The sequence below is a fragment of the Leptonotus elevatus genome, chromosome 14, assembly GCF_054856555.1.
Source record: "Leptonotus elevatus isolate MCC_2025b chromosome 14, RoL_Lele_1.0, whole genome shotgun sequence".
Lineage (NCBI taxonomy): Eukaryota > Metazoa > Chordata > Actinopteri > Syngnathiformes > Syngnathidae > Leptonotus > Leptonotus elevatus.
The window spans coordinates 12,265,111-12,281,126 of NC_141252.1; the positions used below are offsets into that span (position 1 = coordinate 12,265,111).

The 16,016-nt window shown below is 42.7% G+C and overlaps 3 protein-coding genes across 4 annotated transcripts; 1 reads left to right on the forward strand and 2 right to left on the reverse strand.

The window, feature by feature from the left end:
- Window positions 1-733: 733 nt before the first annotated feature.
- Window positions 734-3,263, forward strand: LOC147163014 (ubiquitin thioesterase OTUB2-like). 2 transcript variants are annotated; one of them, XM_086095232.1, is made up of 5 exons: window positions 734-1,009; window positions 1,083-1,201; window positions 1,285-1,369; window positions 2,449-2,640; window positions 2,752-3,263. In XM_086095232.1, exons 1-5 carry the CDS (start codon window positions 929-931, stop codon window positions 2,956-2,958), a joined length of 684 nt encoding a protein of 227 aa, XP_085951358.1. In that variant the 5' UTR covers window positions 734-928; the 3' UTR covers window positions 2,959-3,263. The 2 variants fall into 2 exon arrangements, with proteins under 2 accessions (XP_085951358.1, XP_085951359.1); XM_086095233.1 differs by having other exon boundaries at window positions 759-1,009; window positions 2,449-2,625.
- On the reverse strand, window positions 3,158-13,460 carry ddx24 (DEAD (Asp-Glu-Ala-Asp) box helicase 24). The gene is made up of 9 exons (XM_086095231.1): window positions 13,297-13,460; window positions 12,399-13,218; window positions 11,812-12,216; window positions 10,778-10,931; window positions 10,187-10,696; window positions 9,899-9,974; window positions 8,550-8,738; window positions 3,759-3,888; window positions 3,158-3,677 (listed from the first exon to the last, which is right to left on the reverse strand). The coding sequence occupies exons 2-9, from the start codon at window positions 13,213-13,215 to the stop codon at window positions 3,382-3,384; spliced, it is 2,577 nt and encodes an 858-aa protein (XP_085951357.1). The 5' UTR covers window positions 13,216-13,218; window positions 13,297-13,460; the 3' UTR covers window positions 3,158-3,381.
- A 716-nt stretch (window positions 13,461-14,176) lies between these two features.
- On the reverse strand, window positions 14,177-16,004 carry serpina10b (serpin peptidase inhibitor, clade A (alpha-1 antiproteinase, antitrypsin), member 10b). The gene is made up of 5 exons (XM_086095790.1): window positions 15,888-16,004; window positions 15,149-15,778; window positions 14,798-15,071; window positions 14,578-14,725; window positions 14,177-14,506 (listed from the first exon to the last, which is right to left on the reverse strand). The coding sequence occupies exons 1-5, from the start codon at window positions 15,904-15,906 to the stop codon at window positions 14,315-14,317; spliced, it is 1,263 nt and encodes a 420-aa protein (XP_085951916.1). The 5' UTR covers window positions 15,907-16,004; the 3' UTR covers window positions 14,177-14,314.
- Window positions 16,005-16,016: the final 12 nt, after the last annotated feature.

Consider the following 16,016-nt stretch of genomic DNA (forward strand, 5'->3'; position numbering starts at 1 on the left):
TCATATTTGCCATAACACTACAAATATGAATAATGACGCATATAACATAATTGGAGTGTTGTTTCCCTGTGACTACTAAAACGCATCAAAATAGTTTTTCAGTTGTTTTTTTACATGAGTACGAATCAAAATTATGTGGTTTAGATTTTTTTTCTCATTACTACGAATCAAAATGGATGGGTTTGAATTAATATCTTACATAATACATAAATATATACATAAATACATAAAGAGGTATAATATGGCCACAAGCACAAACTTGCTAACGACAACAAAGTATGAAAGCCTCCTTGTTTGGCGATCAAAAGTTGGCTTCAGTCCGTTAAATAGTGCACCGGAAAATGTGTGAATAGTTTTTCTAAATAAGAGCGCTAACAGGAAGTAGTGTTAGCTGCCTTACTAAGTTATAAATAAATAAATAAAAAAGTGTATAATGTCTAGTGCCATATCTTCATTAAAACGCTGTGAACTAAAGTGGGCTGATCTGAGTCTGAGCTCTGAAACTCAGCTGAAAATAAGTCACACTCCTGCCCTGGACTCAATTTGTTGAACTGCTTATTTTTTGACACAGTAACTTTTGGATTGTTTAAAACTTTACCTGAAACGTAGGACTTTCATAATACGTGACGTACTCTCACCTCTACTTTAATGTATCCTTGAAAAAAATATTGCATGAGGCAGGACATCACGTTGTCGTTACCGCCCTAGTGTTACAATAAAGATGCACTGCAGCTTTAAGTGACAGACACGTGGTACTATCATACTTCCGTCAAAATTGAAAACAAACCTAGTGCTTTTGAACGCTATGCCTCTGATTAGTCCAGGACTTTTATCAACGAAACGTGACTGAATGTTGTGGTGCCAAGTGGCATGACGAGATCGCCGTTCGAAGCTGCAGCTTGTGCCATCAGGTATCTTTCTCCGTAAAATGGAGGCTGGCAGCCTGGTATCTGACAGAGAAGATGTCTCTGTGCTCTTCGGACAACAAAAACATTCCAGCAAATGTCAAGTAGGTAATGACGCCGCAGCCGAAGGCGCAAATAACATAGCTCTGGTGTTAATCCACTGCTGTGCTTCATCAGGAGCTGAGCGGCTTGTTCTCCTCCGTGAGGAAAGTGCGAGGCGATGGAAACTGTTTTTACAGAGCCTTTTGTTTCGCCTATTTGGAATCAATCCTGCACAATGTCAAGGCTTTGCAAAGGTCACGATTTTTCTTACCGTCAACTAACTTTAATCTTCTTCAAACTTCTGATTACTGTCATGTATTAATCTTGAATTATTCAGATTCAAGGAGAAAATCATCACGACGAGTGAACACCTCTCTTCGGCAGGATTTGACCAGAGTTCCTTCCAGCTCCACTTGAACACAGTGATGTCTCTTTATATTATACGAAATATATTAAGCAAAACTAATACTAAAACTCTTAAAGGGGAAGTCAACCCAAATATTTTCTTTATGTTGTATGTGGCCCTATAGCGTTAATGATATTGTGTTTGTGAATTTTGAGTTAAGAGCTCAGGTATCGACCAATCACGGTTCAACTTCAGAAACAGGTGAGTCGTGATTGGTTACCTGTGCCACTGTGGTGTGATTTTCAGTCGACAGCAAGTGACAAAATGGCCGCCTCCTGAGATGGGGAAAAAAATTTGGTGGATTTTGCCGCTTAACTCATTCCACAAACACATTCCTCAGAATATTGTGTTTAGACTAGTGGGGCTGCATAGTAAACATTAAGAAAATGTTCAACTAATTTAATGGTGTATTCAGGGATTTTCTCAAAACGTAGAAGCCAAACATTTGTTTGTCACTTTTTAAAACACACCCAGATTTGAAACCCTAACCCCGGGATTACACCGCGTGCTCCGGACAGGTCAATTTAATAGAAAAACTCACCAGCTGCACACCGTTTCGGTCTGGCAACGTCGCCGACCACTTCCCACTGTCTCTCACATGATGGCGCGCGATAACGTGGCATTAAAAACGACAAACACAAAGTCTGTGCTCAATAGAGAAGCAAGCTGAAAGCTGACTTCCTTTGATTGAATTCACCATCCACTCCCACAGTTAGGTTGTCATTATAAAAATGATGTACCATGTCATATAATTTTGTGGCTTTCCACCTTCATTATAAATCTCTACTCGTCCATGTTCGCTGGTGTTTAAACAGTGAATTAAGCATTATGACGTTTTGCTGACATGATTGCGAAATAGGATCTGGCGAGTGTTTTATTCTTCCTGTTCTGTGCTAGTTTGCCATTTGACGGATGCCGACGCATGCGTTGTCCGGCAAAAATAGGTGTATCCGTGCTGCGGGCTCCGCCGCAATGCACACGCATGCAGTGTAATCCCGGGGTTACATTTGAAACCTTAACCCTGGTTTAAAACCCTAACCTTGGTTTGAACCCACAGCTGTATATATATTTTTTAAATTCTCTCCACTTGCAAAGCTCCTGAATGTCATCGAGCACTGTGAAGGCAGCGAGCGGGAGGAAATGCTGTTCAGGTTCCTCAACGATCACGTCACCTCGGACAGCGTGGTGCAGTACCTGCGCCTGCTCACATCCGCGCACCTGCAGAACCACGCCGACGACTTCTGCAACTTCGTGGAGGCGCCCAGTCTGCAGGTCTACTGTCATCAAGTCAGTTGCTGCCCCATAAGTCAACAAACGTGTCATACTCTGCAGCAGGAGGGCGCAAACGTTTGGGCTCGAAGGCCTCTGTAGCCCCTCAAAATAAACTCTTACGTGCAGGAAGTGGAAGCGATGGGGATGGAGTGCGACCATGTGGACATCCTGGCTCTGACTCAGGCACTGGACATCTGCATCCACATCGTCTCGATGGACGGCGAAGATGACCAGTTGGTGCACCACGTTATCCCTGATGGCGCCGAGCCCTCCATGCACCTCCTCCACCATATTTCACACTTTAGCATTCTGGGGCCGCGACCCCCACCCTGACTGTCAACCCCCCCCCCCCCCCCCCCCCCCGCCGCCCAGTCGCAGAAATGCAGACTGGGAGTTAAATTCCGATAAGAGTGTTTTAGGAGCGTGTGAGTGACTTTTCCACACACAATTGCACGTCAAATGTTTTACAAAGCACTGTCAATTCTCATTGACAACATGTGAAGCTTAGCGATATTACTTTTCACAGCTTAAGTACTGTTTTACTAGTGTGAGTCAGTTTATTTCTTCTGCATTCCAACTCGTATGTAATTCAAGAAATAATTACAATTTATTAAAATAGTTGGTTCTAATGAGGCAAAGCTGCAGTGTATGTGATTGCTGTTCCAAACTGTCCACTTTCAAGATATGAAAATTTAGCGCTGTCAAAGTTAAAGCTGCAGTTAACTCCGGAGTTAAAATTTCTATTTCTGAAAGAATTCAGTGCTGGCCTTTTTTCTGCTTCCTTTTTTTCTGCTGTGGCGGACCACTCTTCCTTTGATTCTGCTGCGGCGGACCACTCTTCCTTTGATTCTGCTGCGCCGACACACTCGAGAGGGCGTTTTGTTTCCCCGCGACAGGCAGGTTGTCCAGGCACAGGCGTCCCATCTGAGTGGGGTACTTGGTCTTGGTCAAACTCTTGAACACGGGCTGGGAGATGAGATACTTCAAGTGTCTCTTCATCCCTTTCACCACTTTCTGTTGCTCCCGGTCATCGTCCTCATCCCTCCCTTTGCCTGCAGAAAGATGTACACAGAATGTTCAGGCCTCTGCGCTTGATTGATTGGAAATGTAGACTTGTGTGTTATTGTGCTCACCTAGCAAGAGGTCTTCGTCGAGGGCCATGTCCATAGCTTCTGCTGCTTGCCTGAGCCAGGAGTTGTGATGTTTTTGCCTGCTGTTGTAGAACTCAATCTTTTCTATCTTTCTGGCTAAGTTTACACGCTCCTGTATTGAGATTCACATTTTAAAACATTAAATACAACACCCAAAGAACCAATTAAATAGGGCTGGACAATTATGGGAAAGATAATTATCACAATTATTTTGATTAAGATTTAAATCACGATTAATAAAACGATTATTCGTTGATTTTAAAACGTAATCTTTTTTTCAACTACTCAAACTATGATCATAGCCATTCATCCCTTCACGAACACTTTATTCTTGAACACTATTCTTTTTGTCAAGTATAACAATCTTATAAATGTGTATGAATGGCTACTGCCACCTGCTGATGAAAAATGAAACTGCACATATCGTTCTTCACATACACGCCAAGCACATTACGTCAATCCGCAGACAGGGCACGGGAAATTCTAACCCGAATCCAGTCTGAAAACTATTGGCCAGAGGTGTGAAGGAGTACCCATTGTGAAGAGCTAAGGTCTTAATCTACTAATTAGAAGGCCTTTCACTCATAAATGGTCAAATAAAAAGCTTATTGTAAAGTTATTTTTGGGGGGGGGGGGAGTTCCATATTGCAACTTTAAGCATTATTTACACTAAAGTCTAATCATATTTATTTTTATCTTATGTTATTTTCACAAGTCTTTTGTGCTTGTCATGTGGAAATGTGTTCTATGACACAAAAAGTCCTTGGATATATTTGTATCCTTGAATTATGAGAAAAAGAAAATTCTGTGAATCTAAAAAAAAAAAGTTCAAATAAAGTAAATTTAAAAATATTGTATACTAAAACGGGAATTGCAAAACCAAATACTGGGTGTACCTGCATGTTTTGACCTCTTAGGGGCAGTGTGGTGCCATGCATCCATGCTGTACATACATGCTTACAATGAGAACAGAAGTTGCGATTGAATTCTATTAACTCTTTGACTGCCAGACGTTTTCAGAAAAGGGATGCCGTCAGTGCCAGCCGATTTAAGCATTTTGACTGATCTTTCAAGGTCCACAGAAAATGTTCTGTTTGGACTATGGAAACACACGTACTACCAAATGAAAGATTGGACTTTCATCTTTCATCAGAAAAAAAAAGTTAAAAAAAAAAAAAAAGTAGCAAAATACGTTTATTTACATTCAACAGTGTAACAATTTGACAACAATTTGGCAAACTATTTACAAATGTGTGCAACTGTGGTGCTATTTACAAATATGTGGATGTTTTAACGACAGTTTTTCTTTTTGTAACACTCTCCTGCGTGCAAAGAGACGCAACAGCATTTGCACAACAGATTGCCTCTTCGCGTGCGCCACTTTCTTGCAGGCCGTTTTTTTCCGGGGAATAGCAAGTATATACTGCAGTGTGTCATCAAGTCTAATATCAGGATCATGCTACGGTTTCGTTAAGTCTCGCTTCCCCGTGTCCTTCAGTTGCTATACCGGGTGGTAGGAGATGTTCTGATCCATTTTATCCACTCCATTCATGGTGGCATCGTAGTCCAGAAACAGTGTCTTCTCCGTGATCAGACTGTACCCGCTCCTCCGATGAATATGCATTGGACTCGGGGTACTCTTCATTGTCCGATCGAATGTCCGCTTGTGCAGCTCCGCGTTTTCCGGCGTTAGCAGCGCTAGCCGGTGAGACTTTATGACGAGAGAATAACGGCCGCGTCAATGCTTCCAACTCCGGCGTCAACCTCGGGAGTGACCATCATCATCATCATCAATGTGCATTGGTCGATGCTTTTCGACTACTCTCCATCGTCCGATCGAATGTCCGCTTGTGCAGAAGTACCCGGCCGGCTATTGTGCGCGTTTTCCGGCCTTAGCAGCGCTAGCCGCGCTTAGCCGGTGAGGCTTACTACGTGTTCATAACAGTCACGCCAAAGCTTCCAACTTTGGCGTAGAGCTCGGAGTCATCATCGTCATCATCATCAATCTGCATTGGTCGATGCCAACTCTCCATCGCCCGATCGAATGTCCGATTGTGTAGAAGTACCCGGCCGGCTATTGTGCGCGTTTTCCGGCCTTAGCAGCGCTAGCCGCGCTTAGCCGGTGAGGCTTACTACGTGTTCATAACAGTCACGCCAAAGCTTCCAACTTTGGCGTAGAGCTCGGAGTCATCATCATCATCGTCGACATCAATGCGCTTTTTAGTATTGATTGATGCTTTCCGTCTTTGAAAAAAATGCTCAAGCGTGAGCTGCTTGCAACCGGTTGCTTGGTCAGCCATTGTTGTGGCTTCATCAGCCATTGTCTCCTCAACACTCTAGCTCCGCCTCACGTCTTCTACTGACGCCCACGGTGGGCGGCCCATCCAACCTTGTGCAAAGAGAGTCATCGCTGCCCTCTAGGGGCCAAAACGAGTCTTTTACTATTCAGATATGCCTGATACTTTCAGCACAGCTGCCCAAGGCTTTCCTGCACCCGTTTTTGAAAAAAAAAAAAAAACATAGGGGACGTCTTTTAACTCTTTGACTGCCAGACGTTTTCAGAAAAGGGATGCCGCCAGTGCCAGCCGATTTAAGCATTTTGACTGATCTTTCAAGGTCCACAGAAAATGTTCTGTTTGGACTATGGAAACACACATACTACCAAATGAAAGATTGGACTTTCATCTTTCATCAGAAAAAAAAAGTTTGTTTCTACCTTATTCCGTTCTTTAGTAATCAACAATAGAAAATGGTTAGTTTGACCCAATTTCGCCTGTTTTGGACCAAAATATGGAGAAATCAAGCTTTTAGTGAAACGATATTATTTCATGCATTCTAGTGAATTTTACACTTCTTTTTGTCCATGAATGATGCCACAAACACCTAAATAGTGCTTTACTTCTATAAAACACTACCACCAAGAATGAAAAAGTGTTTTTTGATAGCAAAATACGTTTATTTACATTCAACAGTGTAACAATTTGACAACAATTTGGCAAACTATTTACAAATGTGTGCAACTGTGGTACTATTTACAAATACGTGGATGTTTCAACGACAGTTTTTCTTTTTGTAACACTCTCCTGCGTGCAAAGAGACGCAACAGCATTTGCACAACAGATTGCCTCTTCGCGTGCGCCACTTTCTTGCAGGCCGTTTTTTTCCGGGGAATAGCAAGTATATACTGCAGTGTGTCATCAAGTCTAATATCAGGATCATGCTACGGTTACGTTACGGTTTCGTTACGTCTCGCTTCCCCGTGTCCTTCAGTTGCTATACCGGGTGGTAGGAGATATTCTGATCCATTTTATCCACTCCATTCATGGTGGCATCGTAGTCCAGAAACAGTGTCTTCTCCGTGATCAGACTGTACCCGCTCCTCCGATGAATATGCATTGGACTCGGGGTACTCTTCATTGTCCGATCGAATGTCCGCTTGTGCAGCTCCGCGTTTTCCGGCCTTAGCAGCGCTAGCCGCGCTTAGCCGGTGAGGCTTACTACGTGTTCATAACAGTCACGCCAAAGCTTCCAACTTTGGCGTAGAGCTCGGATTCATCATCATCATCATCATCATCAATCTGCATTGGTCGATGCCAACTCTCCATCGCCCGATCGAATGTCCGATTGTGTAGAAGTACCCGGCCGGCTATTGTGCGCGTTTTCCGGCCTTAGCAGCGCTAGCCGCGCTAGCCGCGCTTAGCCGGTGAGGCTTACTACGTGTTCATAACAGTCACGCCAAAGCTTCCAACTTTGGCGTAGAGCTCGTTGTCATCATCATCGTTGACATCAATGCGCTTTTTAGTATTGATTGATGCTTTCCGTCTTTGAAAAAAATGCTCAAGCGTGAGCTGCTTGCAACCGGTTGCTTGGGCAGCCATTGTGGGCTTATTCAGCCATGTCTCCTCAACACTCTAGCTCCGCCTCACGTCTTCTACTGACGCCCACGGTGGGCGGCCCATCCAACCTTGTGCAAAGAGAGTCATCGCTGCCCTCTAGGGGCCAAAACGAGTCTTTGACTAATCAGATCTGCCTGATACTTTCAGCACAGCTGCCCAAGGCTTTCCTGCACCCGTTTTTGAAAAAAAAAAAAAAAACATAGGGGACGTCTTTTAACGTCCTCGGCGCCCTTCCCTAGGTTTATGCTAAACGTTTTATAACGTTTATGGCAGTCAAAGAGTTAACGTCCTCGGCGCCCTTCCCTAGGTTTATGCTAAACGTTTTATAACGTTTATGGCAGTCAAAGAGTTAAAATAAAAATAAAAATTCACAAATTGGTAAGAATGTGTGCCTTTGAGTAGTGTTATCTTACCTGTGCATATGTGTTTCCACAGCATTTGTGTGTGAATATTTGTTATTTGAAGGACTATTACTCCCGAAGTTGATGCTAACTTCCTGTTAGCATTTGAATGGGATCTTCCATTCACTTGCATTAGCGCTAGGCTCACAATGTGTTAAAAACGAAGCAGGTTTTGCATTTAAATACACACTGTATGTAATTCTCCTTATCGTGTGTTTAGTTTTCCAGTTAACTCCAACTCGAGTGTCATTAAACAGCTTAAAGGACGCTTGGGGACGTCCGAAATGCACTTTGCTCCAGGCTAGCTACATGGTGCATTCAGGGTCCTTACACAACATAGGGAACTTGTTCTTTTTCTTTTTCTTCGATCATTACATTTTAATGAATGAGAGAAGCTAAAATCAAAATTGCGATAATATTTTGGTTAATCGTCCAGCCCTACAATTGAATAGAGAATTTTAAGTGACAGTTCTCACCTTGATTGCCTCCATGAATTGGATCTCGACAGGGAAAGTGGGAAGCTCCTCATCCTTTCCGAGGTTCCTGTAAATCTTTTTGAAGTTCATCACGTCGTCAGGGCCGATGAGCAGCAAACTGAGACCCTCATTTGTCGCTCTGGCCGTTCTGCCACTACGATGGACGTATGTTTCGGATGTGCGAGGAACCTGAAAAGAGGAGGATATGATGAATTCAGCAAATCTTCCAAATTGATTTACCTCCTGGGCAGTGGGGGACATTTTGCATGTGATGCGGAGGCAGAACGCCCGCCTGCCAGTGTAAAAGATTTCCGCTCACACTAGTGGCAGCAAGGCTAAAAATAGATGAACTTTCAGGCTCCAACATGGCAGCACGGATCACCCCTGGAGGGAACAATGTTTTTTTTTACTGTAATTTTGTTTTGATTGATATGCAAATCATGACATTACAGTCAATCACAGATTTTGCATAAAATGCTAAATATTGGCTGACAGTATAATATGAGTCAGTGTTGGCACAAAACCTTCAGGAAAAGCCTACTAGAACATCTGAACTTTATTTGGTGTTGATCAGAGGCACTTTAAAATGCTGGCAAATGTCTGCTCACTCCCATTTAACTCATTCACTCTCAGCCATTTTCACTGAAGCAATCCCCTTCACTCCTGGCCGCTTTACTGGATTTTGACTGATTTTGCAAGGTCCACAGAATATTGTGTTCTATTGCTACAAAAACAAACCTACCAAAAGAAAGATTAGAAGTCTTCTTTCATCAGGAAAAAAAGTATATTTCCATTGTTTTCGTTTTGCAGCAATTAGCATTAGAATATAGCTGTTGTATCATTATTCACAAATCTATTTCAAATTGCGGGGGAAACAGCTTTGTTTCAACATAGCCCTGGTTGATCTCCTTTGCTTTGCTGCCACCCACTGGCCGTTTTTGTAATAACTACCATTTCTTCAACCGTTGCTGCATCAAAGCCTTCTTTCTGTATGCTCTAGCATAAAAAAACAATACGTTAATGAGTTGGAAATGGAATGTAAAATGGTTACAGGCAATTGCAAAAAAACGACCAGTTTTAAAAAGGGGGTGTACACTTATGCAACCACATTATATCAGTTGTTTATTTTTACTCACCATCTCTCACATATTATTTTTCTTCAATTGTACAGGTTATCCGTCTCATGGCGACAGGTGGAAAAAGTTTTGAAATGATTTATACATTTTGAAAGATCATGTGGTCAAGCATGTAATCTGCCATTTTGATTTGCCGAAAACATCTGTGCTTTTTCAATTATCCTCAGAGTAAATGCTTTCCTGAGAGGAGAATGTCAAGTTAAAAAATGTTACCTGGTAGTGAATGACATGCTGCACATTGGGGATATCCAGCCCTCTTGCCGCCACGTCAGTCGTCAGCAACACACAACTGGGGGGAAAAAAGAAGAAAAAAACACCGTAAAAGGTATGCAAGACTGTGAAAACACGCTGACCCACAATGTGTCCATTACATCACAAAAACTGAAGTATCTTGTATTCAAATATGAAGCAACTTTATATGCATTCATTTAATGCATGTCTCATTTATGTTAATGGGCTGTATATCTGATATACCCAATAGAGGCAGAAAATAAGCCTCACCTCTCCCTCTCAGCAAACCTCTCCAGGTTTTTCAGCCGCTGCTTCTGGTGCATGTTGGCGTGCAGCGGCAGCGGCGTGCAGTCCAGAATGATCAGCAGCGAGTTAAGTCGCTTGATGCAGTCGATGCTGTTGGCGAACACCATGGTGCGCCCGGGATACTGCAACAGGAAGTAATAGAGGAAAAAGTCCTTGTCTTCTTTCTGACAGTGAATCTGCGTCTCGGTCAAGGTCTCCACAGTGGCCTGCTTCCTGGTCAGGTCGATGACTTTGGGCTTGGACTTGATCCCCACTTTCTCCATGAGGAGCGCCACCTTGTCGGTCAGCTGCTCCTTCTTCTTCTTCTGCAGCACGCGCATGGGTAGGCTGTGGCTCATGGTCAGCGTGGCGGAGAAGACAAATTTTTGCCTCTTGGGATTGAAGAAGGTGGTGTTCAGCATCTCCAGCAGAGACTCCAGCTCGGCGAAGTGGCCTCGTTCTACCATGCGGTCGGCTTCGTCGATCACGAGGCTCCTGGAGAACGCGGCAAACATTATTACCGCATCAAAAGACGTCTCATTAGCGGCCGAGTGCAGAAGCAGATATGTGACCCACTTGAGATGTCGGAGGTTGAGAAGATGTGGATGTCGCTCCTTGATCAAGTCCCACAGTCGTCCAGGTGTGGCGATGATGATTTCTGGTCTGTAATTCAAGATCCTCCTCTGCTTCTGTTGGGCCATCCCACCCACCACAATGGCTGTCCTGATGTCTGTGCAAGAGAAACCGTTTTATTAATAGAGCCTGTTTGATGAATTTCTGATATGCGAGTGGCTTTATTGACAACGTGCAGGTGACAGTGAAATAAAATGTACAATTCTGCTGTCTTCCGTTTGTCTGAAGAACAGTTTAAGCTTACTGGTGTTGAATGAGGTAAAAGGACGGGAATCTCGAGTACTTGCGCACCAAAGTCATCGAAGAATGCCTACCAACTTTGGTGCACTAGTAAAGCAACAAAAATGGCTTTCCCTAAAGTCTTCATTGGTTGACTGATTTGAAAGTATGTTCCAATATTGTTTATATGCAAAATAGGGATGAGTTAAGTATAGTCCGTATAATAGTATAGTTAGTATATGTATTGCCCCCCCCCTAAAAAAAAAGAAATAATTAATTACACGTATATTAAAACCACAGGTAAACAACTTGGTTTTGCCTTCCTAAAGTCAGTTGAGCTAACAGCTAACAATGTTAAATAACAGAGAGAGCTAACAAGAAACATTGGTGTCATGGTGGTATAACCCTTTAGAGGTCATGGCTCACTTGTTTTCTGGGTTTGGTCAGCTAACTCAGCCATGATTGGTCATTACCTACTTGCTCAGCACAGGTGATGTCATCGTCAGTCGACAGCAAGTGGAAAAGTTTGTTTTTAAAGGTATTAATTCTACATGAAAAATAATTACGTTATCAAATTCATTCTGCATAAAATATTAGCTTTTTACTGCTAGTATAGTATAATATAATTTCCATTAATTTTAGTGAAAAAATATTATTTGAGATACAAGTATTTTCACTTTACGAGTCCAACTCAAATCTCAAGGCAGCCGTGTTTCATAAAAATGTTGCATTTGGGTGTGAGTGCATGCAGAACTCACCAGTGAACCTGGCCACAGCATCTATGTGGTGTTTGACCTGCACTGCCAACTCCCTGGTGGGGGTGAGGACCAATCCAAGCAGAGGCCGAGCCTGACCAACAGCGCTGTTCTTCTCTATCGCGGCGGTAAATTCAACGTCTTCGATGACCCGCACGCACCCAAGCCTCCCATCCTGATCGTCATCGTGGTCATCCTCACTGGCATCTTGCGCAGATTCGCCTTCATTAGTCGGACCAGGTTCTTCCTGGTCCCGGTCCTCAGGATCAGCTTCAGGGGACTCTGTCAAGCTTGCATGATCCGTTGTGTCTGGTTCCGCACGGTCATCTGCGGGGGTTTGAAGGCTTTCCTTCCACTCCAGGATGTTATGGATCATGGGAATGCCAAAAGCTAATGTTTTACCACTTCCTGAAATGAGAAAAGTTGTCTCAGTCTATAACAGGGATGGGTAACTGCCCCCCATGCCCATGCTCTCAGTAGCCCCTAGATCAAATTTAAAAAACGAATTAATCACCATCATTTAAGTTGCCCATCTCTGACCTATAATGTGAGGCATGTGGGGAAATAATTTGTATTGATTAGACTCTTACCTGTCTCAGCTGCTCCTAATATATCCATACGATCTCTGATGGCTGGAGGCAGCACTAGGGCTTGAATTGGGGTCGGCGATGTGAAGCCCAGGCTGCCGAGGGCCTTGAGCACAACAGGTGGTACAAACAGGTCTTTCCATGCATGCATATCAGCGTTTATCACTTCAGAGCCTGAAAGGGCGGCATTAGTCCAGTTTTTCACTATTTTTTTTTGCCTTTTCGCTGTATTTCGATTGGAGTTGGTATGTTCCTTTGTGTCCTTTTCTTTTTGCTTCTTCTTCTTCTTCTTCTTCTTCGTTTTAGTCTTTATCTTGAGATTTGGTTTAATTTCTAAGCTAGTAGTGGCTGGTGGTGCAGTTATGGACATGTCCTCTTGACCGGTTTTCATTTCCATTTCATCATTCTGCATCACCAGCTCCGTGATGGTCTCATCTTTGGTCCATTCGTTTTCTGAAATGTTCTTTTTCTTCTTCCTTTTCTTGACAGGTTCGGAAGTCTTCTCTGATTCTTTGCTGTCCACGTCCCCCTTTTCAACCGCCTCATCTTCACTGGACTTTCTTTTCTTTACTTTTTTCTTTTTACCTTTAAGTTCATTCTCTGCATTAGCATTAGCAACAACAACAGGCTTTTTGCAGTCCACTATGGTGTAATTTGTCAGTTTTTCACAACAAACCAGTCCCTCCAGCAAGCCATTCTCGGAGAATAGTTCAGGATCCAAGTTCACCGCCGTCCATTGACCCTTTACTTGAATGCTCCGTTTTTTCTGCTTGGGCGCCGCGAAGCTCATTCGCTTCTTTTTTGACTTCTTTGTGTCCATTTTCTGAAAATGTTAACAAAAAAAGAGGCTCTAGATCAAGCGACACGTGCACTGTTTAGCATGAGGCAACGCGTGACTCACGCAATAAAAGTGGTTCAGTGGCACCAATCTTCTCCTTCAAAATTCACAGGATACAAACCGCTACGATTAATAACACTGTCGCCTTTTGATAGCGTTAAAATGTTGTGGAGTTTGAAGATATCGGCACATTGTCACCAGAGAACAGCCATTACTGGTTGTCACGTGGTTAGATATAACTTCATTGGTGGTACGATTATGCGCATTACTGCCGACTACTGGTATGGAGTATGGATCAAGTATGCCTGTTCACGTTCTAAAAATAAAATAAAATAGATAATAATAATAATAATAATAATAATAATAATAATAATAATAATAATAATAATAATAATAATAATAATAAGGCCCTCCCCCAAGTAACGAGGAGGTCGTCTTTTTTTCTTTTCTTTTTTTGTTGCGAAAGCTCAGTAACCACCACCACCCTACTTATTGTTTTTTCATTGAAATATTTTACATTCATGGCCAAGTGTTTTTCATATATTTACCGTAATTATGACTTAGTACTGCATTAGCATGGGGTAGAGATCAGTGGTGGGCCATCAAACACAGCAAGGCCCAAGATCGACCGATGCTATCAGAAGTGCATACATTCTTTACATTCTCAATTCTAATATTTGGTCCATGAAACAACTGCATTACAGATGTGCTGGCATTTGGTTTAGCTTTTATTTAAACGGACAAGTCAAGGATCCTCTTACAATGCTTTTTTAATCGTGAAATTGTCTTTTTCTTGAAAGACAACCACTGTGACATTTTTAAAGATGGATTAAATCCAATTATCATCTAGAGACACTTTTTTTTTATGACATGTACAGGCTAGCACAAGTGGGCAAGTCTTTGTTTTCTTTCTTTTTTAATGAAATACACAAAGACAACAACATATTTTGTATCATTTTATTACAGATCATAGGTCTTTTACATAATATACCATCAGAAAATTTTCAAACTATGTCTGAGGTTTATACGCCTGAATCAAGAAGTGCCTAATGCATTTCCTAAGTACAGCGAGTCACAGCTGCTAGTTTTTGGTGGGGTCAATCACCCGGCCCATGAACAACAGAGATTTTGTGTCTTCATGGTATATGAAGAAGAAAAACGGACGGTTGACAATGAAGGTCCGGGGTAGTGAGTAGGGAATAATGCCAATTGTTGTGGCAGCGGCTGCAGTCGTCCCCAACTCATCCACATCAATAACGGCTTTATGTAGCACCTGCAATTCAAAGTCAGTTGAAGACATTTAAAAGAGACAACGTTGCAGACTGTAATATGTGTGAAACTGACCTCTGAAACCTTAAGGCCTTTGTCCTTGCTCAGCTTCGTCAAATTGGCAGAGCCACTGAAGAGATTGGTGAAACCCATCTCCGGGAGAATGTCGTGCAAAGAGTACGACTCCTCCATCTTAAATTTGGGAATGTTGATCTCCAGTTTACTGTGAACAGAATAATGCATAAGACAGCCTGATCTTTTGTCACATGGCGTTTAAAAAAAAAAAGCATCTCACGTCTTTTGCAGTTTTTTGATCCAACCAAGCATTCTCTTCGCAGTGATCTCATCGTCGATAGTATTGTAATCTACTCCTTTGTTAGGCAGCAGGATGAGCATGGCCACGCCTTCCAGGTAGGGCAGTTTCAGCACACGGGCACCAAGACGAGTGTCTTCCATTGTTTCAAACTTGTCCTCTTTGAACATCATTGGCACTTGCGGAATGTTGTAGTTGTCAATGTAGAAGGGTGCATTGTATGTGAAATTGGGGTTGAAGGGCATCTTCCACCCACCTGTAGAAGTCAAAAGTACATGGCAGTGCAGCACATGAGGTTGTCTGGAAAACTGTCAACATTAAATTTAAACTTACCTTGGAAGTAAAAAGTGTTGATCATCATGAGCTCGGTGGTTGGATCAATTCCGGAGACCATTTTTGTCACTTTGCCCCTCGTCTTGTCTTTTATATACTCATTAATGAGACTGATGCTTGCATTTGTGTCTCCAAAATCTACACTCTTGATGTCTGCGTAAAAATAGGACTTAATCTGTTCCTCAAACGTCTTCTCGATGCTAAAATGCTGGCGGACAAAGAGGGACATGTCTTGGTCCAGTTTCGTCGTTCCATTCTGCGAGATGTTCTCGTGGAGCATCTGGAACAACTTTGGAATAAGATCTGGCTGGTCAGCTTGCTCCAGATTCTGCAGTTTGAGTCCTTTAAGTATCTCTTCGTACGTGCTGCCATCAGAGGCCAAGGAGAGGGCGGCAAAACTGGTGGAAATGCTCAGAGGGGAGAAAACGATGTTCTCGTCGTGGTAAGTGGATATTTTGCGGTAGAGGTCCATAGCAAACTCCACATTTTTGAAGGAGAAATTCAAAATGCTGGAGTAGGGAATCGGTGCTTGCTGCACCGGAGCGAGGAGACACATCAGCGCAAAAACAAAGCCCATCTTCAGCTTGTATGTAGCCATGATTTGTAACTGGGAATGTTTGGGCGCACAACCTGAATCATGAAGACAAACATGCTGTTAACGGCAAATTCAAACAATAACATTCCATCTGACATCCCTTAATTTGTACAAACATTATTTCCAGATGACTGTCATACATACCATCCATCTTGAGTAACATTAAGTCCAAAACTTGTTATTTGGGGAAACAAAGTGCAAGTGTGCTTTGAGTGTTACACATTAACCAAGGCACATAGGCTATTTGCTGTTGCCTGCCCCCTCCCTCCAAAT

Excerpts from the sequence above, each read along its gene's own strand:
- LOC147163014 (XM_086095232.1), top strand. The coding sequence starts at position 929 with ATGGAGGCTGGCAGCCTGGTATCTGACAGAGAAGATGTCTCTGTGCTC. Across the intron at positions 1,010-1,082 it reads AACATTCCAGCAAATGTCAA|GAGCTGAGCGGCTTGTTCTC; the intron begins GTAGGTAATGAC and ends GTGCTTCATCAG. Across the intron at positions 1,202-1,284 it reads AATGTCAAGGCTTTGCAAAG|ATTCAAGGAGAAAATCATCA; the intron begins GTCACGATTTTT and ends TGAATTATTCAG.
- ddx24 (XM_086095231.1), bottom strand. The coding sequence starts at position 13,215 with ATGGACACAAAGAAGTCAAAAAAGAAGCGAATGAGCTTCGCGGCGCCC. Across the intron at positions 8,739-9,898 it reads AGCATGTCATTCACTACCAG|GTTCCTCGCACATCCGAAAC; the intron begins GTAACATTTTTT and ends TCCTCTTTTCAG. Across the intron at positions 3,678-3,758 it reads CGACGAAGACCTCTTGCTAG|GCAAAGGGAGGGATGAGGAC; the intron begins GTGAGCACAATA and ends ATCTTTCTGCAG.
- serpina10b (XM_086095790.1), bottom strand. Across the intron at positions 14,726-14,797 it reads ATCAAAAAACTGCAAAAGAC|TAAACTGGAGATCAACATTC; the intron begins GTGAGATGCTTT and ends TTCTGTTCACAG. Across the intron at positions 14,507-14,577 it reads AAGGCCTTAAGGTTTCAGAG|GTGCTACATAAAGCCGTTAT; the intron begins GTCAGTTTCACA and ends TTTGAATTGCAG.